Consider the following 26,918-nt stretch of genomic DNA (forward strand, 5'->3'; position numbering starts at 1 on the left):
AACCTTTCACAGAACTCTCAGGAGTCATCATCAAATCTGTCACCTCTAACCTTTCCTATCACTAACATAAATCAACATCTAACCTCTAACCTTTCATATAACCAACATGAATAAACATCTAACTTATAACCTTTCACATAACCAACATGAATCAACATCTAACCTCTAACCTTTCATATAACCAACATGAATCAACACTTTACCTCCCATATAACTAGCATGAATCAACATAAAATCTGTCACCTCTAACCGTTCCTATCACTAAAATTAATCAACATATAACCTCTCACCTTTCATATAACCAACATGAATCAACATCTAACTTATAACCTTTCACATAACCAACATGAATCAACAACCAATCTATTACATTTCACATAACCAACATAAATCAACATCTTACCTCTAACCTTCACATAACCAACATAAATCAACATCTACCTTTTCATACAAACATCTTACCTCCCATATAACTAGCATGCATCAACCTGTAATCTTTCACAGAACTCTCATGAATCAACATCTAGCCTCTAACCTTTCATATAACCAACATGAATCAACACATTACCTCCCATATAACTAGCATGAATCAACATCAAATCTGTCACCTCCAACCGTTCCTAATACTAACATGAATCAACATCTAACCTCTAACCTTTCACATAACCAACATAAATCAACATCTTACCTCTAACCTTCACATAACCAACATAAATCAACATCTAACCTCTAACATTTCACATAACCAACATGAATCAACATCTAACCTCTAACCATTCACATAACCAACATGAATAAACATCTAACCTGTAACCTTTCATATAACCAACATGAATCAACATCTAACCTCTAACCTTTCATATAACAAACATGAATCAACAGCTCACCTCCCACATAACTATTATGACTCAACCTCTTACCAGGAACCTCTAACCGTTCATAAAACTAACATACATCAACCTGTAACCTTTCACAGAACTCTCAGGAGTCATCATCTAACCTCTAACCTTTCATATAACAAACATGAATCAACATATAACCTCTCACCTTTCATATAACATCAACACTTTACCTCCCATATAACTAGCATGAATCAACATCAAATCTGTCCCCTCCAACCGTTCCTAATACTAACATGAACCAACATCTAACCTATAGCCATTCACATAACCAACATGAATCCACATCTAACCTTGCATATAACCAACATGACTCCACATCTAACCTTTGATATAACCAACATGAATAAACAACCAATCTATTACATTTCACATAACCAACATAAATCAACATCAAACTTTTCATACAAACATCTTACCTCCCATATAACTAGCATGCATCAACCTGTAATCTTTCACAGAACTCTCATGAATCAACATCTAACCTCTTACCTTTCATATAACATCAACACTTTACCTCCCATATAAGTAGCATGCATCAACCTCTAATCTTTCACAGAACACATAACCAACATGAACCAACATCTAACCTCTAAGCTTTCATATAACAAACATGAATCAACATAATAAATCAACATCTAACTTTTCATACAAACACCTTACCTCCCATATAACTAACATGAATCAACATATAACCTATGACCTTTCCTATCACTAACTTGAATCCACATCTAACCTATAACCTTTCCTATCACTAACTTGAATCCACATCTAACCTTGCATATAACCAACATGACTCCACATCTAACCTTTGATATAACCAACATGACTCCACATCTAACCTTGCATATAACCAACATGAATAAACATCTAACCTCTAAGCTTTCATATAACAAACATGAATCCACATCTAACCTTTCATATTACAAACATGAATCAATATCTAACCTCTAACCATTCACATAACCAACATAAATCAACAACCAATCTATTACATTTCACATAACCAACATGAATTAACATATAACCTCTAATCTTTCACAGAACTCTCATGAGTCAACATCTAACCTCAAACCTTTCATATAACTAGCATGAATCAACATCAAATCTGTCACCTCCAACCGTTCCTAATACTAACATGAACCAACATCTAACCTATGACCTTTCCTATCACTCACATACATCAACATCTAACCTATAGCCATTCACATAACCAACATGAATCAACCTCTAACTTATAACCTTTCACATAACAAACATGAATCAATATCTAACCTCTAACCGTTCATAAAACTAAAATACATCAACCTGTAACCTTTCACATAACAAACATGAATCCACATCTAACCTATAACCTTTCCTATCACTAACTTGAATCCACATCTAACCTTGCATATAACCAACATGACTCCACATCTAACCTTGCATATAACCAACATGACTCCACATCTAACCTTTGATATAACCAACATGAATAAACAACCAATCTATTACATTTCACATAACCAAAATAAATCAACATATAACCTCTAACCTTTCCTATCACTAACATGAATCAACATCTAACCTATAACCATTCACATAACCAACATGAATCATCATCTAACCTGTAACCTTTCATATAACCAACATGAATCAACATCTAAATTCTTACCTTTCATATAACCAACATGAATCCACATCTAACCTTTCATATAACCAACATGAATCAACATCTTACCTGGAACCTCTAACCGTTCATATAACTTACATGACTAAACATCTTAAATCTAACCTTTCAAGGAACTAACAGAAATCAATATATAATCTATAACCTCTTACCTATCATAGAACTAACCTGAATTAACCTCCAATCTGTAACCTCTTACTTCTCATAGAACCAACATGAATCTATCTCTTTTCTTCATACAGTGTATAACTAGCATCATTCAACCTATTAACTCTCATTGCATTCACTCAAAACAATGTGTTAAGTTTGTTCATTTAACTCACTATATTGTTTTTGCTGCGTGTTCTGTAATGCTTTTGTCTAAAACAATAAAGTATTGATAACTTGAATCGTGCCCACGTCCAGGTGTACCTCGGTCTGGTAACTGATCCTATAAGTCTCCAGTTGTACACATTCCTATAGTACCGTATCCCTCACGGAAACATTATAAATAACAAATGCACCTGGCACTAAATGACATTCAATGTTTTGGCATGAAATATTAATTTTGTAATCATGTAATTAATGGTCCGAAAAGACCAATTTAGCGGTATAATTGGTTCCTGGTTGGCCATTGTTGTGTTTATATTTATCGTTGTTTGATATGCTTTTTGTTATCATTTCGGGGTCTAATAGTTCAGTTTTTGTATTTCTGGAATGAATAAACTCATGGAGTACGCATTTCAATTAACGCTGGTAACAGGGAATTATCCTGACTAACTCTATAAGCGCAACGGATTCGGGGTTGGTTGGAGTATGTCAGTGGTCTTGAGTATAGCGAAAATTAAACGTCCCTAAAATGAAATCGATCTACAGTATGTAGCTACGAACATGAGATATTGGTGACAGATGATGCAATGAAACACTTTTTTTGTCCCTTAAAATCGCTTTAATATCTAAAAGGTATACATTTTCAAGGAATTGCACCTCCACCAAATTTCCGGTAATTCTTTTTTGTGCTGCACCACTAACTGCTTTTGTAATAAATATTGCAACAGACTAAAGATTTGTTTGAAACGTTCCGACATTATAAAATTCAGATTGTGTATAATTATCTTTACCTGTAATGTACTCGCCGTTATTGGACGCGTTGCGGTTCAGGTAGCGTGTGGTTTGGGTTATGTTCAGCCAGGTGACTAGTTTTATTTCCTCAAAACTCTATGGAATAAGTTTTGCATTACTAATTTGACATATTGGCAATACCTATACATAGTATGCGTTGATCAAGTCAACCTGTTTTGACTTCCTGCATTAATAGGTTAATTCCACCTAGCCAGTCGGGAAAACTACCATTTTTTTTTATTGAAATTCTGCGCCCTTGGTGTATTGATACCTCCTGATGTTTTCGTGTATGCTTTATGATTTTAATATTACATTAATTTTCCCTATCATGGCCGTGAACCATTTAAGTGTTTTTCGTTTGTTTCTGTCAATACTGCATAATACCAGTAGCCTGTGAAAGCATCATCGTTAAAATTTCACAATAAAATCAAATTCACATTATACATTGTACAACGCAAATTTATTGACGTCAATTTCGCATCTCGATAAAATAACACTGCATGTGTATATTGTAAACAAGATATTATTAGGCGATGTTTATAGGGGTATGAACGTTTTTATTTGACTTTCAATAATTCTTGATCATCTATAAAACCTTGAACCTTGTAATGGAAGGACAATGTAACGTCAGACACTGGTGAGATAAGACCTACTAAAATTCAATATGTCTATCAATGGTTTTAATATACCCTTTTAAATGAAGCAGGTTCAGGATAGTAATATTCGACTCGCAGAAATGTGTGGCAAATTTCTCATATTGAGGCTAACAATGCTGTGTGCGACGGCTTGATTCTGGATTGAAACCGAGTCGTTTGAAGTATTTAGAAAGATATTAGTGTTCAAATCAGGTTTGTTGATACGTATTTACCCCATTACTCATACAAAATGTAAAGTTGTAGGAAGATCAGTCCTTTAAACGATCAATATGTTACTTACAAATCCATTAGTGTGGAGAAGGATGGCGGCGCTGTAACTCCTAGGACCCTGTTGTATTACCAAGCATTGTAAGCTTATTGATTTATTATGTCGACCTTTTCAATTGTTTTTTTTTTTTACTTTCCAGCAAAATAATGCATGTTTTATGATCTTCATTTATTTGACGATGCTCAATTAAAATCTTACAACATGGTTGTTATGGTTTATGATCAGTCATTACGTAAATATCAATTAATCTAATTGTAACTAAACATTACATTAAGCTGATAATTTTGATAGAAACAGGTCACTATACAGTACATGTACATGTATCAGCTAAGGACACAGTCTTGATTGCAGCATCAGATGAAAACGTAAATTCAACCTCCTTGATGTCAGGTAAAGGGCCGTTTTGTTGCACGGGTCTATTAACTTTAACACTTATGTAGACCATTTAGGGGAGAGACCAATCAATAACACAAAGCACCAACCGATGAAATATATCAGAGATGAAAAGGTAATTAAACTTTTGTGTGGGTTTTTTTCATCTGGTTTTGTTGTTGTCGGTTTTCTAAGCGTCCTCGATTACGACCTAACAATGCTCAGAGGGCGACCGATCATAAACTGACTAATCAAAAGTCAATAGAATTTAAATTTAGTACTGCTAGTAGTTTTCTAAGCTGAAATCAGGATGAATTACCATGACGGAAACGCAAAAATAAGAGAAAAACTCGACAAATGCCTTTTTATAACAGTTTAATACAAAATGCAAAACTCCTGTTATATTGCACTTAGGTTTGACATATATCATATAATGCCAATGTAATTTTTATCGCATTGGCAGGCCATCAGATGAAATGATGAAAAACACTATACTAAATAGAGTCCAATTAAACGAACGTGATATATATTTTAACTTAGTGAGCAGTTCATTTGTAAATGTTTCTTTTTGTGTATATAGTGTGAGCCGTGATAATCTGTCGACAGGATCAGCTGTTTTATACATCACTGACGGAGGATTGGCAAATATGGCGTCGACCGACTTCCGGTTTAGCAGAAAATACCTCGTTGATCAAAATGTTATTTTGATTTAAATTATTGATGGTTTTATAAATGCTAAACAATAGGTATAGAATTCTTTTTTTTATTGGCACGTCTAGATTTCTATTTTCTTTAATTGGCAGACGTGCAGTAAACGAAGTACATTTTCATACATGTATTCACATGTAAACAATAGAGGTAGCCAGGCCGTCTCTGGTTTTTCCTACATTCTGTTCTTTCAATGACTCACCTGTAAAATCAATGTTAAAACTATCTTATACACACAAAACAGCATAATTAGATTGCATGTGTAATTATCAAATTAATAAAAAGGTTATGTGGTATCGATTATGACATGCTAATAATTTTTATCGTTATTTCATTAAAAATACTTAATTAATCAAATCAAATCAATAAGCATGATTCTGAAATGTAAGCAAAACCTTGATGGAATAATATCGTTTTCAACAGTAATGTCGTAATATTTGTTTTGTTTTATATTTCAATATACCTACAATGTGAATACATGTCAGTTTTCCACGAGAGATACATATCCTACAATGTATTGTGCTTATCATAGATATATCCAAACGAATGTCAATTTATCACGGTTTTTTTATCCGTATTAAGCGACTATATGTTTATACATTCGTACACTGTATATGTATCACAATATTGTGATATCAATAAATCAACCCCGGAGGACATAGACAGACATTTAAACGCTTCCGTTCAAAAGACTGACATTGGAAAGGTGAGATAAAGACGTAGCCGTTAAATTGCTGTACCAATTATAAATGTTAATCGTCACAAATTAATTAGGCATATCCAGGAATTTTGTACGAGATTTTCAGATTATCTTAAACATTGGACAAATTGTGGAGGTTATTTAAATATAGAAGCCAAAACTCGATTGACCGGATTGTTAAGCAGGTCAACATTTTCCTTGTTCTGACGTCATTTATAAGTTGCGTTTACAGTAAGTAGTTGACAACAGCGATTGATACTTAAACTAAGCTTCTGTCATAACCAAAGTCTGGGGATTTGTAGGAACAATTCTTTAAATGTCAAAACTCAATATACAGTACTGTATATGTTTACCAGTGTGGGACAACCTGTCCCTTACCGACATTGATCAGATGCTATTTGAGAGAAGCTCTTCGTCTCACGATATAAAAATGTTTAAAACCCAGGTTCTTTAACGCATAGCATATATCCAAATGCTATATCTATTTAAATACTTTAGAGAAAAATATACTTCTGGTATTATCTTTGCGTATCGTGCGTTTTAATCACATTTTAATTATGGGTTTGAATCATATCTAATTATCGTAATTATGTTTCTCATTCTTCTTGTCTGAAACATGTTATCAATCCAAGCTGTTCTTAGTCAGCTTGTTTAAGAGTTAAAGCAAATGTGGGTCAAATATTGCATATGTAGTGATAGTATGCAACCAGTTATTTTATTTGTTTCAATGATAGTTGTCGTTGCATAATGCAAAAAGAGTACGGTTATTATCCATTACATTTTACACATACAAAAAGTTGATTGAGGAAATAAAACATTTGTATTAATAAATTAACACCTTTACCTTTAATTTCCGATTTTCTTCGATGATTAGTGAAGGTGGTGGTAGATTTTTTTAGCATTTCAGAAAACGAATTTTGTCTCTTTTTAGATGGTTTTGATGATGATGAAGATGACGAAAATGTGGATGATGGGTAGTCAAACGATAGAGGTCTGGTTAGTATAACTCGTCTTGGATGGTCATGAAAGTCACCCTCAGATTCGTCTGGGCCGGGTGAATTAACAAATCTTGTTCTTGTGACGTCCTCTGAGTATTGTCTCCGTACCGGACGATGAAGCTTTCCTCCTTCTGTCGGTGACATGGAATGAGAGTGTCCAATTCGTCGAACGCCATTTTTGTTCCTGTCAGTTAGAATCTCCTGTGGGGCGCAGCAATATTCACGTGATACATGTGCAACGATCTGATCAACTAATGAATAATTACCTAGAACATCATCGACAGGTTCGTCGACGTCTTCTCCCTCACTACTGTAATCGATGCTGAGTTGTTTTAACACGTCTGGTTTAATCTCTTCATCACTAATATCGTTTTTTGGTTCTGTCTCTAGATTATTGTCCTGTTCACTTGTCTCGATGCTGCCCCTTTCTGATAAAACCGGTTCATGTTTAAGAACAGTGATTTTTCTTTCGTACACAATATGTTTATAAGCATCTTCATTTATTTTATTTTCTGCAATGAATGAATCTTTTAAAGTGATGCTGGTTTCTGACGTAGACCGATAAGTTGATTTGACGATTTCCTCGTTGTCATTCTGTTGGTCGGCCGTCCCCTGCTTTCTTTTTTTGTGTCCATTTTCCAAATTGACATTTTCATCATCTGTTACATAAGATGCTAGATGATTTAACGATATTTTCATTTTAAGGGTACTGCATTGCATTACAAATTATGTGTTACTTAATATACATGTTTGACATCCGTTGATTAATAGCTTTTATGATTCTTTTGTGATGTAGGCCGAAAAATCTCAACCCGAGGGAAAGATGTTTGAAGTTAGCACGAGTCTGACACAAAGGAATATAAATAAAACATTTAATAGGTACAAAGAATATACCAAAATATGTAAGACAATATGTATAATAATTAACATTATTGTTATCTTGCGAAAAGTCATTTCAATAAATCATTTCAATTTTTTTAGCTGGTGATATCAAAATATGTCACATAATAGCAATTCACATGTCAATGGCAAGAAATGTGACAACACAATAACAGATGAAATAGTCTACCAAATGACATGCATGCAGCTAGATTTCTTGCATTTGAAATCAACAACTATAGAACAGTTTAGAGCACACAGACTGGGTTACTTAAACATGTGCAAATTAAACATACATATTCACGATATCACAATCCTTGTTTACAATTGTTAGTTATTATTTACAATATCGCACACACTCTACCCGTGAACTGGTGGTCGGCGTGCATTGGATTAGTGTGAACTGCATTCTGTGAAGGGTGGTGAAACATCACGAGGTCACGTAAAACAAAAACACGTGCTCAAGGGTTAGTCAACAAATAAAAATAACCATTATCCCCAAACATCCCTTCACATGTACGTCCGAACACTAGACACACGGATTCAAATGATCACACGAGTTTGTCTAAAGCAGCAAGACGACACGTCATTTCCATGGCAACACATCAAACAGGATATTATTAGTCAACAACACATAGCCAGCACCAACAACAACATCCTGTATCCAAGGACGCTCAAGCCGGCGTCTCTACCGGAAGTGGAGAGCACATAGACTCACCGGAAGACAAGGAGGACAGTGATACAACATCTAAATTTTCCTCTGCGAATCCAAGTTCCACCGTGAAGTCCTCCTCGAAAATACCTGCCACAAAACATCAACAGTACCACTGTTTTATTCAAGTATAATGTATTTCAACAAAAAACGAAATGGAACATCATACATTTATCAAATAGTATTGTACCGTTTAACAGAACCGGAAATTCAGAATACCATAAAACATTTTAGTTCTTTATGAAATATTTCCTGTTACATAACCAAAAATTACAACAGAGACTTACCAACCTGTAGAAAAACTTTAGAAACATTTTAGTTTCTATTAGATGTAGCCTTTTTTTCAAGCAGACTAATGTTAATACACTGTAGAAGGACATTTCAGCAAGTGTCAAGTACAAATGTAGCTCGTGTTTTTAATCTAACATGTATAGGATTTCTGGATAGCCGATGTAATCGTTCAAAATAAGAAAATAACAGTGGTTTCTGTTTATTTACACAGATGTACCAAATGGTTTTACAAACTGTACCATTAGGCCACAGGCAAATATGTTCAACAATTTGTCAGATTCTTCTTGTTTCTTGTGAACAAGCTTAACTCACTAAACATAACTCATATTTGCTAAAAAATATAATAGTTATCTTCTTTATGTTATGTAAAGACCATGGGACAAACACATATTGGTTACGTTTTGATTGCACAGGAAGTCCACGTTGACAGGGTGCTAAATTGTAAAGATATTTAAAATCGGCACAAAAAAGTTCTGGTTTAAGTATTATTAATAAGAGGCATGCCTAACTACACTCCTAAAAGATTGTGTTGGTATCAAAACTACCGATGAATAGAACTCACACCTTGATCGAAACCTATACAACAGTATGGGTGGTACTACAATACAAGTTGACGAACCGTACACATAATCTGTCGCCCATTATAAGAGGTATACGTGCCTGTTCATCACAGATATGTTGACACAAAAGAAACACATCTATAGATATAAGACAAATCTTTCAAAAGACATATGCACTACCATGGAACGGTACACATGATTACAATCTCTCCAAGGCCACTTGAAGCTGGATAGATTTTTTTTATATATAAATAGTAATTTAAACTGGCAATGAACAAGCACTACTTCTCAAGCGGTTGTGTAATGGCATCAGTAGTTTACGTTTGACTTGCATGGTTGATATTTACACAAAAAAAGAAAGATTTTAGGGGCTTTAAATATTCTTCATAGCTTAGGTCAAAACACGAAAGCTAACGTTATATGATGGCAGCTAGGGCCATATGACGACAGGTAAGATCAAACGACGACTAATTTCACTGGAAATCGGGTACTCTCATAAGCTATGACAACAGACTTCCCAGATTAACATAGTAAGACACTAACGAAATAAAAGATTAAATGCAGAAAAATAGTAAGAATAGAAATCTGATTTGACGTAAGTGTTGACACAAGATCATGCAGGACACGTTTTAACCACCCGATTCTGTAGGACCAATAAAGAAGAAGAATCATACGAACATACAGTAGAAAGGAGCAGGCAAATATTCTTTTCATACCAATACATGTATCTTTAATTATGTTTATGCATATATCTAGACTTTCAATTATCACCGACGGAAATTGAGTTATCTCCCTTCTGTAAACAACGAAACATTAAAAACTTTAGGTCATAGGAGTGTATTGCTTAACGGAAATAGGAAGTACATCCCTAGTTGAAAATCCAATGTTGGGAGACAGTATCACAATTCCCCATATTCTAATGTTTTAAATTGAACTGATGAATGTTGTACGTTTATTATTGACAGAACAGTGTGTTCTTTCAATATTAAAGTATTTCAAAGCAATCCAGGCATTAATTCAGTTGTTTTTTAATCAATGAGTCACATGTGTCCATTTTTCTGTACTTCAGGAAACCGTCAACCTATTTCACTACTGTGAAGTTTTTCAAGAACGATAACTCTTACATGCAATTACTATGTGTATATCGTTTTATTATAAAATGTCAATTTTTAATCGTTTATAGATAATTAATTTTACACAATTTCAGCATTTACGAAATTGATATACATTAATGCAATACTAATCTATGTCAGTACCATTTTTATTGACTTTATTTTGCAAAAAAAATGTGTTTCATTTTTGTTTTCAAAATTCACTCCTTTTTAAATAAAGTTCCATTTAAATTCCTTAAAATTCTGACAACCTATTTTTTTTTTTTTTTGTGGCGGAATTTTTTCTTTACTTCAAAGTAGATATAACTACCAAATTTGAAGGAAATCTACTGAGAAATGGCGACACAATCCTATTACCTTAAACGGAGAAACTTTTTATCATAAAGATCGCATGCGATCACTGTTCTTTTAAAAGTCATCTGAAATAATTTATTAAATTTTATTATTTTTTGCCCGATGTGCTGTAAAATCCGTATGTTTATGAACATAAGGAGTATAGTTTCATTTGGGTGTTTATGAGTTTTCATAAATGAAAAATAAATACTGTATAAATTTACGCCTTGAGTCGTTTAGAGTATTAGAAAACTTTCATTTAAATATTCTTGGTAAGTAATTCTCTAATTAAAACTCCTTAATTTTTCTTAGTTCTCTTAGTAAATTTTACTTTTGACATGTTATTTGTATTGTATTTTAATTGCATGTGTTTACTGACATGATCCAGCAAGCTAATTACGATGTGGCAGGAATAGTGAAAATTGATTGTTACGTCATTATCGATAGCTGATACAAGACCGTTAACATCATCCTACTTTAGGATTAGTTTAATTTATTCAAACAAATCAAAGGTAGCGATTTAAAAACAGAACATCAGAATAATGTCAACATTATGTAAATAATATACTTACTTCTCCGTTTCTCTTTATTTGTGTTCTCTACCGGTACTTGCATCGTTGAAACTATACTTGACTTTTTCTTGTCCACTTTCTTTTTCTTTTTCTTTTCTTTTTGTTGTTCGATGTCACTGAAGGACTTACTGAGGGGTCGTCGAGGTTTCTTATTTTCCTTTGAATTCACGACACCAAAACCTGGTTCCACTGAGCTGACAGAACGTTCGAGAGTCCCGTGTCCGGCGTCAGAGCTGACGCTGCTGACGTTGAGACCGGATGACATCGACACTGTTGACGTCATACCGACGTCACTCACAGTGCTATTTTGTTTTGAAATCTTTTTCTTAAGCTTCTTTTTCTTGTCCTTTTTTAAGGATACAACTTCATCTTCAATCGACTCGTTCATGTTAATTTGTGACGTTGATTTATTTATTTTCTTACTATCTTCAAGTTTCTTAGACTTCTTGTTTACCTTTGACTTGGTGCCGGAGACCCCACTAGACCTACCGACCTGTACTATGTCACTAGAACTCTCCACACCACTATCGTCCCTACCCGGGGTTGTCTGTGTGTCCTTGCGCGGGGTTGTTGGTGGTGTGTCTGTTTGATCGTCCACGTTCCCACTAGGGGGCGAACTTGTTTCTGTCCGACTGTCTGTGGATGATTCTTTGACATTGTCCTTATATACACTGATAGACACTGCATTATCCTGTAACTCAGGTACTGTATTGTCCACACTCTCGCCAGCAGTGACACTACTTACATTGTCCGTCACGTGTTGACCATTGGCCACTTCTAGCAAAGTTTTAGCATTATGCGATGTGTTATTTGAATCTGATCGCAAAATATCTGAAAAAACAAGAAAAGATGGTGCTAAATTGATTTCGATTCAATACCCATTCATTCATAAGATTTTTCAAATAGTGCATAGAACACATATATTCTAACACTTTACAACGAATCAGTTTTACAAAATAGTACAAGAGTTTGAAACAGAATATGTTTTCAAGGTTTTGTCACTGAACGTCAATAAACATCTCACCAACCAAACACTGAGCTGTGGAAGGAAGGATATTTACCTTTTTTACCATTAAAGTTTAAACGAGAACCCAATTCTTATCATCATCCTCAATAGAAACTTTTAAAACTCCTTAATGTTAAGATTAATTGAATTGAACTTGCTTTTGTTCAAATGTGGTGTTGAAAAAAAATGAAGCAAAGCTGAATAAAAATAATTGACAACAAACCATACCTATTTTCCCCAAATCGCCACTGTCACCATGGACACCGGACACTTCCGGTGATTCGTCACGTGGCATCTTGTCGACATGTTGGCCGTTGCTGATAGACGTAGCATGGCCACCCGTCTTCGTCATGGACCGTTTGGAGGGTTCTAGAATCATAAATGATCAACTGTATTACAATGTTCAAATCCTTTACCATGTATTTGAACAAGTGTGTGCGAATGTTTATGTTTTTGTTTCACGTTACAAATGACAAAAACAACTTACAAGCTTATAATGCGTCAATAGTAGTCGTAGTGATATGACGTCGACAACGGTGAGTTAACGGTGAGTTAATTTGTCGAATCTGCTCAGAGACCAACCCCCTTTTTTGAGAGGCCACCTTTTACTTATCACATGTACTACTCTATGAAGAGACTATCTCTGTTTGGAGACGACGTTAGAACCTTCAAAGCATTTCCGTAAAGGACGAACAGTTCAAGAGATGGCAAAGCATGCTAAGCAAGGAAGACACAGCAACGCCACTGAGAATTATTACAAGTTAATCATTACTGGATAATGACAACGCTGAGGAAGTTATAATGACAGCCAAGAAAGGGATAGGAGGGAACTACCCACCAATAGAAGACAAGGAAATAGCCAGCAAAAGAAGATAAGGAAATACCCACCAATAAAAGATAAGGAAATACCCAGCAAAAGAAGATAAGGAAATACCCAGCAGTAGATGAAATATCAGCAAATGCAGTAATATCAGCTGGATGAGAAACTGCAAATGTACTATGAGTTCTGTGCAGACACATATGGAGGGAATGAGGTATCCTAGAAGAGTGGAAAAGTATGCTAATGGTAAAGTAGGAAAGGAGTTGAACAGAGTGAAATAACTGGGCAAATATAACACTGTTACCAAAGCGAGTAAAGTGGTTTTGCTAGGGTCATCTTGAACTGACGAAGGTTAAAATAAATAGGTCAAATAAAGACAGGACAAGACGGATTTAGATTAGAGAATCTCATGTTATGACTACAAATTTGTACTCAAAATATGACTGAGCAGTGTAATGAGTGGAAAGCAATTACAAGCATCTACTTTATAGACTTTGAGTAATGTATAAACTTTGACAGTGTTGATGGTATTCTAATGAAAACTTAATGGAAACTATTGAATTACTTCGGTATTCCGGACAAGAGCAACTGGCTGATACGTTTTAAGTTTATTGAAATCATGAATGAAGAAGTCAATAAAGGAAAACCAACAAAATAGCTCGTGGTTACTTCAGGAATGAAGCAGTGGTTTTTACTCTCACTGGCTGTCTAGTTAAAATAGCAAAAGCAAACAAGACAAGCGGCTTCAAATTGGGCTGAAATAACAGACTGTATGACCTTGACTGTGCAGGGGAAATGGGACTATTTTCACATAGCACACGGTTTCATACATTTGCGGAAAATGACAGAAGTTTTGTCAATATAAGACAGATCTGGAGACATTTTTCAATATCTCGATGAGAAAATGTTATACTTTCCAACAGCAATATCAAGCTATCAAATCAGTAGTATGGTTGAGAGAATTTGAAAACAACAGGGAACAAACTCCTCACTCACAAATGTGTACAGTACATTTTATAACTTTACGATGGTCAGAAAAGATCACCGACATCGAAATAAGAGGAAAACTGACCAGGTTACCATCATGGCATCCTCGATACATCAGGGGTAACGTTCACTTACGTTCTATGCGCCCGTGAAATATGTCACAGCCAAATTGAAGGTACGCGACTAGCTATTCGATTGGTCTCAGGTGAAAATATCTGACCAATCGTTGAGTCTGATACGTGTCCTTTGAAGATTACAGAGGACCAATATCCGACTTCAAAACAAGTCATTTTGCTGTTACGCGACCGACATATTCTTTTGGTGTACACCAAAGGATCAATCTAGTCTTCTCGTGTCATCCTGAAGGTGTGAACACTGAGCCCTCGATTTCGCTATGACATATTTCAGGGGTTCAGAGAGCGAAAGTGAGCATAACCCATAAAGTATCGAGTATGCCACCATGGCAGAAACAGCAAAGCGTAAATTTTAAACGTACCGATTAGGAAATGGGAAAAGACATCATTAGCATCACAAAGAACCCTCTATATTCTAACACAAGAAGGAATAGGAAAGAGGAAATAATACAATATAAGACAGCATGGTGTTGTTTAGCAACATCGAAACAGGCAGTCGCAGGTCTTGGTTGGACAGCATAATGATTTACGGCTCGTGACAGGTCAATTTAAGACATTTCTTATACCCTTTGTGGCACGAAGAGGATTTAGACAGCATGCAATAGAATCTAACAAGCCCTGATTGAAATGCTGATGTTGTAGCTGAACACTATCTGCTATATATTTACAAATAAGTATACACTGGAATTTCGTTGATTCGAAATGATGTACATTATTGTAACTGATGTCCCGCATTTCAGACGCTTACATTCAGAAACTGAACTTAATCAAAGTGATATTTTAAGAACCAAAAAACTGAATTGTTCGATATTCCGTTGAACGAGTATTGACACCATCAAATACACAAGGAGTAATTTGTGGAAAATGAACTTACTTAAATATTGATCCAAACTGCTAATCAAGGTACCATACCAAAGCCTACATAATGCTACATTTTGTTGAGCATAATATACTTTCCTATGTTCCAAACAACAGATGGACAGTGCTGATTTTAGCTCATAACGAACATATGTTCCCCAGAACACATGTGCTAGCATCTGGATGACCTCTGATCCGGTGATCGATCACTTAAGTACCGTTAAACAAATCTCTCACTTTATCAAGTACTTGTGTATATAATGTGTTAAATGACCCGTGACGGTGACATATTAACACCACGGCCAACCTGTTAGAAGATTCCTCAGCTTAACCAAATATAACCTAAATACTTCAAATAAGTTTGTTTTCTTCTTCAAAATACATCCTTATTTTTCATTTGTATTTATATATTGGTGTAGTGATTTTAAATCTCTAAATAAGTTTTTTAAACCTTAACGCGTAATATGTTGTTTGAATATCCTAATTGAAAAACTTTATTAAATTCTTTTCAGGTTGGTCAAGCTTTTATTCATCGAATCCAGATCGGCAGTGTTCGTACTTATGTACATATACCTCTTCTTATAAAGCTGTGTTAACACCCCAACATTGATAGCCAGTCAGTCTACACAGGAACCCACTAGATGCCTTGTCGGGTGCTAAGAGAGTTTCAATAATAGTGGGGGACAGAGACGGTCTGTTCACTGCCCCTTATGTCTTAATTGACAAGTTATTTATACTGGCGAGTCATTTTAATAGCTTAATGTCTGTGTCAATGTGTCAGTTGCATTGGACCGTCTCGAGAAAAGTTGCCAACGGCACTCAGAGTCAAAAGATGTCTAATAGAATTACGGTCATGCATATAAACCTACATTGAAGCTTCTAATGGTCGGTACCACAAACGATCTGGTACGTCTGTGTGGAGATCAGATACAGGGACTTCGCAACGGCTTTGAATAAAGCGGTAGTCATCAAAAACAAATACAAGCCAAAACAAGACCGAGGTTTATAAAGTAGCCGTGGAGTGTACCACATTACTATCTGCAGAGCAGATCGTCTCGGGACCGTACTAACAAACCAAACGGCAATGTTTGTATTCCCATTTCAATGGGGTTAAGGAATTTAATCTTTCCAATAACCACGCAATATTTACCGATAGTAATTATATTTACGAGTTGCTGAAAGCAATTGGTGATACAGTTTGACAGTGCTAGTATAAAGTGTAATGCACCCAAGGCCAAGTTATGGTGAATGTGAACCAGAAATCAGTCGAGTATAACGTCTACAGGCTAGGGTTAGCCAGCGTTTGAATTTCAGTCACGTGCTTGACGCATCGGAAGCGACCTCTAGATCCTAGAAAAAATGACGGCTATTCCAGTTGCAGATGCAGACGCCAAAACAGGGTGTTGAGGAACCTCGATTTATCTTGAACTACTGCAGTCCTATGACAGTTGATTTCTACGTATAGGAGTTCTGGCATACCAAACTTGCTTTAATTTTTTTCTTGTAGTCCCAGTGGTATCAATATAATGAGGCTTGACTGCATGTAAAAAACCCGAATTCGATATAAGCGACTTCGACATTGAAGAGAGGTTTGATTATATGATCGTGTATGGCATATGAAGCATCCTCGATTTTCCAGGGGATACTCTAGCTAACGATCTCTTCACTCGAAACTCGAAGGCAAGATGTACGCGTCACATTGCGGATGATACTTTAGACTAGTTTGATCCTTTGGTGTACACCAACAGAATCGTGCGACACCGTAACGGTAAAATTGAATGACTTTGAAGTCGGGTAACGTTCTCCTGTTATTTCAATGTCTATGTATCAGTCTAGCGATTGGCCATTTTTTTTTACCAGATATCAATCAAATAGCTGACTGTGTGCGTTCGATTTTGCCAATATATATTCTAGTGGTGCAGTAAACGTAATTAAGCCTGACCCTTGGTGGATATAAAGTACAATTAGATGGTATGATGTATGGTGATATCTAGCGGTGACTCGTATCGTATGACACAAGTCCTTTACGAAATATTTCCTGTTAGAATCAAATAAACTTGGAGAGAAGATTTGTCATATTACAGTGCAGACTAATTACCATCACATCCCTTTCAAGTTGTCATTATGCTGACATCACGTATAAAGCACATACATTGATATGCTTTTCTTGGAAATGTGAATGTTAAGTGCATATGTGTCAAGCATAAATCATTTTGCTTCTACCACAAGGCCGTATAACCAGCTGTCAATCAAATAATCTATCAGGGTTATACTCTTTGTCAAGGTCAAATCCACTACCAATGTCATATAATTTACAGCCATGTCATATTCACTGTCAAGGTCAAAATCTAACGCCAAGGTCATTGCCACTAAGGTCGTAAGTATCTGTTTTAACAGGATAGCTAAATTTACATTTATTTTCAATTCTATCAGACTGATTTCGGTCAATAGTAATGAAGCAAGAAATCTTCAATGCTAAAAGCATACAATGTCTTTCGTCATTTCGCAATGCATTGTATATACATACACATGTACAAGAAACATTAAAGGGACACCTGTCGATTTGGCTGAATTACATTTCATCCCTTTGTCTCTCATACGTATGCTAAATATGCACGTGTGGTAGCAATAAGGGGAATCTGGTGTAGAATGACGTCACTTTCGTCCTCATCTCAATGGTCTTGTCTATGGAGAGTTCAATGCTTTCCTGACCTTTGTCAAATCTTTCTGCAGTATACATGTACACCAACCAAAACAGACAGACGTATTGTTGATATATACGAGTGTTGATAGTTAGGGAAATGTTTGGCGAGTCGTTTAGGATACCATCCATTGAAAAGAAAACTGTATTCGGCAAGAAATATTATCATTTCAGACAAAGCCATCAGAAGTTACAATAGCGATGTATTTAATAAAAATGTTGATATGTCTAACTAATATACAGTTTACTCTTATTGAAATACAGATAACTTCAATTGAAATACAGATATCACTCAATATTTACATTTCCATTGCACAGAGCCTAGATGTTTCCACTGGGCCCAATGAATGTTATTTCCGTTTATTACATACTTACTAATAAATACGTTGTTTTTTGTATATGCGATACGACACAATTGCTCTAACCCATATCAGCCCTCGCCGTATCACACCCCAAAACCCGTATCAGCCCCCGCCTTATCACACCCCAAAACCCGTATCACACTCCTTTTGGAAAATAAATCGTTTTTCAATATTTCAAAAATAAAAAATAAATCATAATATGGTAGTTTTTATTAGTAAGTATGTAATAAACAGAATAAAACACACCTTTTTCCATATCACACCCAGTATCAATCCTCGACCAATATCAGCCCTCGGGCCTTCGGCCCTTGGGTTGATATTGCAGTCTCGGGTTGATACTGGGTGTGATATGGAAAAAGGCATGTATTATTCTCTATAGAGCAATTGTGACGTCGCTATGCTTATGATGTCATAACTGTAACGTTGGAGATTGCACTGCTCCACTGTCAACTGGTGGCTGTTCTCTGGATGGATTTACCCTGACGTTGAAACATGTTCAGACTAATATTATGTCTTTATTTCTGCTTGAACTGTAAGTTGATTAACATAAAATGTAAATGTAAGTATTGATTGTCATATTTTTGACATTCATTGGTGTGTACCATACATTTGCTTACCTACATATTTAACATGGTGCACGAATATGTAGGTAAGCCAATGTATGTTACACACCAATGCATGTCAAAAATATGACAACCAATCCTTAATTGAAACAAACGTTTTTTTAGCAATTCCATCTTGTTTAATGCTACCTATATGGTTATATGGACCTGAGACTTTGTATCGGTTAATGCATCATTATCAGGTTTATATAACCCCATATTCACCTCATCAAAAGTCCATACTTGATATATTTCTAGATTGTATACATGACAACTGTAATAGTTAACCTGTCAGGTTGTACTACATGCCTTACAAGTTTAATACCAAAATGCGCGAATCAGAATATCTTTTATATAAAACGCGAAAAACACTGCGCAAAGCAAATACTTAACGATTGTCTGCATGGACAGCGCACTCGACTTTCACCACAACGGCCGGGTTTCGATTCCCCGATAGGACATGAAAAGAGTATTTGGTCAACTGCATGACCACACACGTTTCTCCTAGTATTTCGGTTTCTTCAGACAATACAATCGATCTGCACTTCAATCCGGGCCATCAATAGTTCGCAAAATTTAGTCGATAAAACGTGTTTAATCATTGTTGTAAAATACACTAATCGAAACCCTAGACTTGCACAAGTTCCCGACATCTCATTAGAAAGGCTCCTGTGATTTAAGTCGGTCTGTATAATACCTCTGTACTGTAGAATTCGTCTGAATCATAATGACGAATGTTAAATCATTAATGTTTGCTATGTAAATAATTATAGATAATATATACACAAACCACTTACCGTTCCCCATAGCGCTGTACCGCCCTACTTCAGAGTATATGTCTGGCCCTGTAATAGAAAACCGTGAGTAATGCCTTACGTGAGAAAATCCGAAGTGCGTTTCTACATAATATTCATAGTCATAAAACGGAAGGTATTATATATGAATAGTCTACGTATGCACCAACGTGGAGCTGTGTGACCCAAAGTAAGTTACGGCTGTAAATAAAAATTAAAAATGCAACAGTATGGTAATTGTACATATTTATGAGTTGTAGTTAGTAACAAATGTCGAGATGGCTTTCTGAGATAAAAGGTCGTACTTTACCTGCATTTGAATGGGTGATGCAACCCACTTTCTACAGTATAAATAACGAACAGGGGCCAGACATCTCGTCACAGGCTTATAATTAAAGGCCGAAGGTATACTAATATATTATAGCATATTATATATACCTGTTGTATTGATTGCTCTTGGCCTTTAGCCTGGGATACGCGTTCCGTTGTACCTCGGAGTATCTAGCCCCTGTGATAATGTGTTTACGTCCTAACATGTTGGAAAGTAAATCTTAAGAATGTATATAATTTTATATAAAAAAATATTCACACATAAATGCGAAGGGAGAACCTCGAATCTGTGAGAACAGGTGTTTTTCTCTACAAAATGTGGTTACATGTCATCTGAAACTGATCAACAATACCTGCACGTATGGCGTTCATTGTGTATTAAAGAGAGTATGTGTTTCTTATGAATGACAAATCCACGAAGGTGATAAAAATAACAATTTTCATGAAAAATAACTGGAAATTTTGGAATTCTAACGGTTCTGGAAACCGCCAATTATCATTGAGGAATTCGAGTGTCGATTACTTTCAGATCAGTCACATATTATATTGTTTTTATCTAACGGGTTTTCATAAAATTACCGAAATTAAATATTGTACTTATATTACATACATGTAAACAATGACGAATGTATAAAATACAGTGTCAGACAGTAGTTCGCGTACCAAAAACAAACTTACAAGACACGGACAGTCGGTAATACGTTTTTCTAATACAAATACATTATGCTAATGAGAACACGCTGTAAGATGTAAACTCCTTACCTTTGTTGATTTTGTCAGCAGGGTGTAAGCGATCTCTGTCTTGAAGGATAGTCCGCTCTCAATTAATCCGTATCACGCTGCACACAAACTGGCTCATTCTGTGTAGAAAAATTATAGTTTAAACATAACACTTATTCGCATATATACTCCAGTGAGGTACGTAACGGTAGATTTCCTATATCTGTATGATACAATCCAAAGAAACGGTCACTGAGTAGGAGCAGACACCACCAGCGCTCCCATCACAAGCTCTCGTGTGACCTTTCAGAGTATACGGAGAATATAGGTGTGATGAGGAGCAACGGACAGTGGTGTGATTGATGGGGACGAGTTGTCGCCAAGTCGGTCATCTGTACCGATACGCCTGGCCACACACTATTGACGATAGGCCGAGCCCCTGGGGGACACTTCGCCACATAAATAAGTAAATATCAACAAATCGATACACAGTATACGTGCTACCACGCAGTATACCTGTCTGCTATACGTGCGTGTGTGGGTATATATATAGTGCCCACACTCTCAATAGAATGTGCAATAAAATCAAGAAAATAGCTGCAAAAAATGATTACCTGACAATTAGATTTGTAAGCGAAATTCACCAGTTATACAGATATAGCTTGCTCTGTCAACAATATGAAGCTAAAAATCATTCAATCGAGACATGTCAATCAACACAGATTCAGCAGTATTGAGTACAATTTCACTGACCAGTCAGCCAGAACCATAACCTTGGCCGGTTTACTGAAGCGTAGATACACAAATAGTATATGTACCGAAAGATTGATTTCATCACAACATAGACTAGGAAATCGATAAGGTATATATACCTATTACAATGAACTGAGTGACACAACGATACAGTACAGAAAAAAATCTTGCAAGAATGACAAAAAAAAAAAGAGGAAAAAGAAAATCGTGACCTGATAAGTCTTGTTTAAATCTCAGGAAATGTTCATAAAAAAACATAAAAACACTCTTTGATAAAGCAGGTGGCACTGTGAAGTATATATTACAGTGCCGAATAAGTCTAAAGATATCGTCCTCCGTCGACTTTTGAGGCATTATACATCTCCGTTCAGTTTACAATAATTACCATGCACTGTTAACCCATAAACCACAAATCTGTACCCGCGACATAATGACATTTTAAGTCACAAGTCGATATTAAAGCTGCCTGATGTGGTAAACAGTGGTGACACATTCGACCCGTCAATTGTTGAACAGTTATACATCTTACGGAGAGTTATTTACGCCGAGTACGTATTACCGGTGTGTGAAGTCGTAGAGGTTTCCGAGTGTAATTGAGCCCCCTCGAGAATTTTCGAGATTTACAGCAGATGACACAGACATTGAGTTGCAAGCAAAGTTTAATTTGTAATCACAAATGTTACTGTATAGTAGAGTTTGTATGAAAACCAGTTCGACAATCACGGGACAAGTATGTTAAGTTTGCGGTTTAAGTTAAGTCCGGTGCATCATATGAAACATGCAATTCTTTGCATATCAAGTTTATTTTATTTTTCACTTGGACCAACAGAGCGCAACATATAAGATGCTGATTCATACTACCTGCCTACACAATGGCTGTACACACGAGATATTTGTGGCTTAGAACTCGGTATTTTTTATACCGTGGGAAAATACATACACATATCAATGAACGAGAGCGCCCATTATTATACATAATTTGAGTATTTTTGTTAAAATCCAATTCTTCTAATTAAACACCTAGATGAACATTGTAGACAATATAGGAGTCATATTTTAAAATCAGGTCAGATTATTTCTGACAAGAGAACGCAATGACGCGTTACGTTAATGAGGTATTTATTTTTCCGTATACACATCTCGTATTTATTAGAAAAAGACAAATAAATTCTTCAGACATCGTAAACAATTGTGACGTCTTAAAAAAACTGATACGGTCAGCCCTACGGGTAGTTACTGATTAAATCCAATGATAGGGATATACGTTTTATTATTTACTAACACACCGGCCTTAGGGGATAGTTACGGACACGCTAACTCCGCGGATAATCTGCATTATCACTATCGATAACGGAACTTCAGAAGTATTACCTTCATTTTATAGCGAAGCAGATAGAAAGCATAACAAAAGGAGAAACAATAGTTCATAACAAAATCGAATATCTTGTCATCCATTGTTCTTGGTGAAAAACCTTTACTGCATCGGAGGTTTCTGATATTCATCAACCAGCACGCGAATTTTCCATTGTCTTTGCAACTTTAACAGACAGCAAGATTCGACCATGCGTCGTGTTGTAGGTCTATTTAACCTATTTGCCATGCAATCTTCATGCATAATGACCATGAGCCGTTCGACCCCTTGTACATTTTTGTACATGGCCGTTGCTAATATTAGTGTTCACGAATTGTGTTTGTTGCATTTCGACCACTCTTCAGCTTTATGACATCAAACTCTTCAACGAACCAGTCCATGGTGGAATGGAAAAATAAAGACGCCACAAGTATATTTAAACATACTTCTTTAAATTTGACGAATCTAGCATATTATAATTGACGTTAATTACAAACAACAATGCCAAAGTTGAAAATTAAAGAACGTAAAAAGCAATTTGGTCCGTCTAGGTACAAATTCAAAGACAGATGCCTAAAAAAATAAGCGTTTACATATATATATTGTACTGATACCAAAAAAAGCGAGATTTGCTACCGTGAGAAAACACCAATGTATGGTTGGATAATAGCGATTTGCTAGCAGTGGAGATAACTAACGCTATGCAGCACATACATTAGACGCTATGTCAAAAAACCGACATATTATATGACAACCCGTGTAACTAGTCTCACTCCTCCAGACTGTATTAGCAGTGATATACTATCACACCTCCACACAAGGCGAAGATTTATAGTCACCCCGCAGGAAGAAATTTTCTAGGTGGGCCACAGTTCTAAATAGCATACATTTCTATGTCAATACTATTTTTAACTGTGATAAATAAATGTTCAGCAGAACTCGCACAGTAATTTTTTTATTGAATAAGGTTTACGTAAAATCAAAAGACCTAATTTGTTTTATTTACATGACTAACTTTTTATGAATCGAATGGTGGTTATTGGTAACATGTTAAAAAATAATATTTACTTTGTTCAAATCAGAACAAATATTCAGGTTAATTGCTACTGTATGTACATAAAATGTATGTCTCATTAATAATGTTGTGCATAAATAGTGTTTGGCCATTGGAATTGCATACAAAAACATTCACGTCATGAATTTGATTGTTTACCTAAACATTTTTAACAGGCATGCATATAAATATGTCATAAAATCTATGTAAATAAATTATATTCTCTATATACAAAACGACATTTATATTTCGTATGAAATGTTATTATCACAGATTATTTACATTTTTCATGAATTTCTTTTCATGTAAATTCTTGTTAAGATTCATCCTTAAATTCTGTTTCACGCACCAAAATATATATTAATAAAACAAGTAGTAATAAAGACACGTAAAGTGAAACACGGATAAAAACAAAACGGCAGTATATGAAATTAAGTGATAGAAATGAACGAATAACCGACAGCATTTGATGTACCATCGATAAATCAGCCCATAATAAATGTGATGATGTAATTTGTAAGCATTGCCACATACAGGTACTATGATAAGGATGTGCTATTCATGGCTTTGCCTCCACGTTTATTACAATTTTATAATATTTAGATATCGTTTCACCTTTCCTAGTAACTTTTATCTTTGTGACAATAAAGTGACGCGATAAATTATCATTTTTTTTCTGTGTTCTATATGTAAATCGTGACACAGGGACAGATGACCGACATTTCAATTACATCAAAATCATTTTTTGACAAAACAATTAGAACTCCCATACACATGCCATGCTTGCCCGGAGTAAGTATATTAAGACATTGTGTCACGTGGTTTAAACTTCACAGTCTCTGTAAATACCAACGGTCGACGCATCCCTCGAGGACTCAATAAATTAGGACATACAAAGTCAGGTAAGTAAGGCTCCGAGGTAACCCCTGTCAGCAAAGGTTAATAAACCGGCAAGTAGAGACCGCTGTTGCTTAGACAACTAAAGATTTAAGATATATTATAGTATATAAATTGTATTTGAGTAGAAAGATTAAAAGGATTTTTATGACCTTCAAATACGTGATGATTAAATGACAAGATGTGTGTATGTTTAAAAGCGTACCGGGGTTATTATTAGCCTTTAAAGATATCTTTAATTAGAAATTATAGTGTCGAAAATAAGGACAGCATTTCACACAAATCGGACAAGAAAACAGAAGAATGTCACTAACATATGCCGATACTTTATCACCTGTGTATTAACACCTGGGCCCAGGCATGGCTAGCTTAAACAACTTAACACAAAACTGTATAAAATGATTAATTATAAAAAAGATATTTCTATATCTAAAACAGCTTGGTATAGGGACACAAAAAGATCTTTTCAAAAAACACACACATAGACAAAGTTGTTAAATTTTCAGATTTTTCATACAAAATTAAGATTATGATTTTTTTAAGTGACTTGCTTAGAAACTCAGGTTTTCAACAGCAGAAAACAGGTGATAATTGTGAGTATACAGACTCGTTATGTATACTACATGGTTATGTATCGTTATGTATGTGAAATTAAGAAAAATACACCCACCCCTAAGGGTGTATGTTCGTCTGACAGATCATTCATATGTTTTTTTCCATCTACCGTTATTCATATTTACCGTTGTTAAAACGAGTCGTTTCTATAGCGAGACACTCATAACCTTGAAACATTAGTGTCTTTTTTTTAAAACTTTTTTTTCAACATAAGATAAACATGCATTATCAAGGAAAATATGTAGGTCAACAGTGATTAAAGATAAAGTGGTTAGGTATTTAGTCATGGTGGATAATGGATCTCATAGTTAGATATTGGGATATATAAATAACTAATGTACATGTACACTACACAAGCGAGATTAACTGGTATATTACAGCTTAGAAGTCGTCACTTCTATTTTATAATTTGGTGTTGAAGCTACCATTATTTTCAAACAACGGGCACATGTAAATGTATATAGTATGACAGTGTGGTGATCATTACTGTCATACTCCAGGTGCTGCAGTAAGGTTACAATTGTTATATCAAGTTATATACAGTAAACCACACTGTGTCATAAAGCTTGACTGTGAGGTGATCATTAGCGTTAAAACTGTAAGAAAATGCCCTATAGTTTGGTAGTTAGTTGACGACTATTGTCACTCTGTAGGTTAATGTCATATAGTTTGGCAGTGAGGTGACGATTATTGTCGTACTGTAGGTTAATGTCATAGAGGTTGGTAGTGAGGTGACCATTATTGTTGTACTGTAGGTTAATGTCATAGAGTTTGGTAATGAGGTGACGATTATTGTCGCACTGTAGGTTAATGTCATAGAGTTTGGTAGTTAGTTCACGACTATTGTCATACTGTAGGTTAATGTCATAGAGTTTGGTAGTTAGTTGACGACTATTGTCACTCTGTAGGTTAATTTCATAGAGTTTGGTAGTTAGGTGACGACTAGTATCACACTGTAGGTTAATGTTATATAGTTAAGTAGTTAGTTGACGACTATTGTCATTCTGTAGGTTAATGTCATATAGTTTGGTAGTTAGTTGACGACTATTGTCACTATGTAGGTTAATGTCATAGAGTTTGGTAGTTAGTTGACGACTATTGTCA

At 35.4% G+C, this 26,918-nt stretch overlaps 1 protein-coding gene across 5 annotated transcripts in view; it reads right to left on the minus strand.

Annotated features, from left to right (window-relative positions):
* Nucleotides 1-5,329: 5,329 nt before the first annotated feature.
* The window catches only part of LOC110451555, a 33,083-nt gene continuing 11,494 nt past the window's right edge, over nucleotides 5,330-26,918 (minus strand). The window contains exons 1-8 of one of the 5 annotated variants that reach the window (XM_021499640.1): nucleotides 22,457-22,546; nucleotides 21,187-21,284; nucleotides 20,098-20,145; nucleotides 13,065-13,205; nucleotides 11,831-12,661; nucleotides 8,969-9,052; nucleotides 7,218-8,030; nucleotides 5,330-5,875 (exon numbers count right to left, since the gene is read on the minus strand). In XM_021499640.1, coding sequence (XP_021355315.1) covers nucleotides 5,805-5,875; nucleotides 7,218-8,030; nucleotides 8,969-9,052; nucleotides 11,831-12,661; nucleotides 13,065-13,205; nucleotides 20,098-20,107 — 1,950 coding nt within the window. In that variant the 5' untranslated portion in view covers nucleotides 20,108-20,145; nucleotides 21,187-21,284; nucleotides 22,457-22,546 and the 3' untranslated portion in view covers nucleotides 5,330-5,804. The other 4 variants (XM_021499639.1, XM_021499641.1, XM_021499638.1 and 1 more) reach the window with 4 other exon arrangements.

This window comes from Mizuhopecten yessoensis, unplaced genomic scaffold (assembly GCF_002113885.1).
Source record: "Mizuhopecten yessoensis strain PY_sf001 unplaced genomic scaffold, ASM211388v2 scaffold6135_1, whole genome shotgun sequence".
Classification (NCBI taxonomy): domain Eukaryota; kingdom Metazoa; phylum Mollusca; class Bivalvia; order Pectinida; family Pectinidae; genus Mizuhopecten; species Mizuhopecten yessoensis.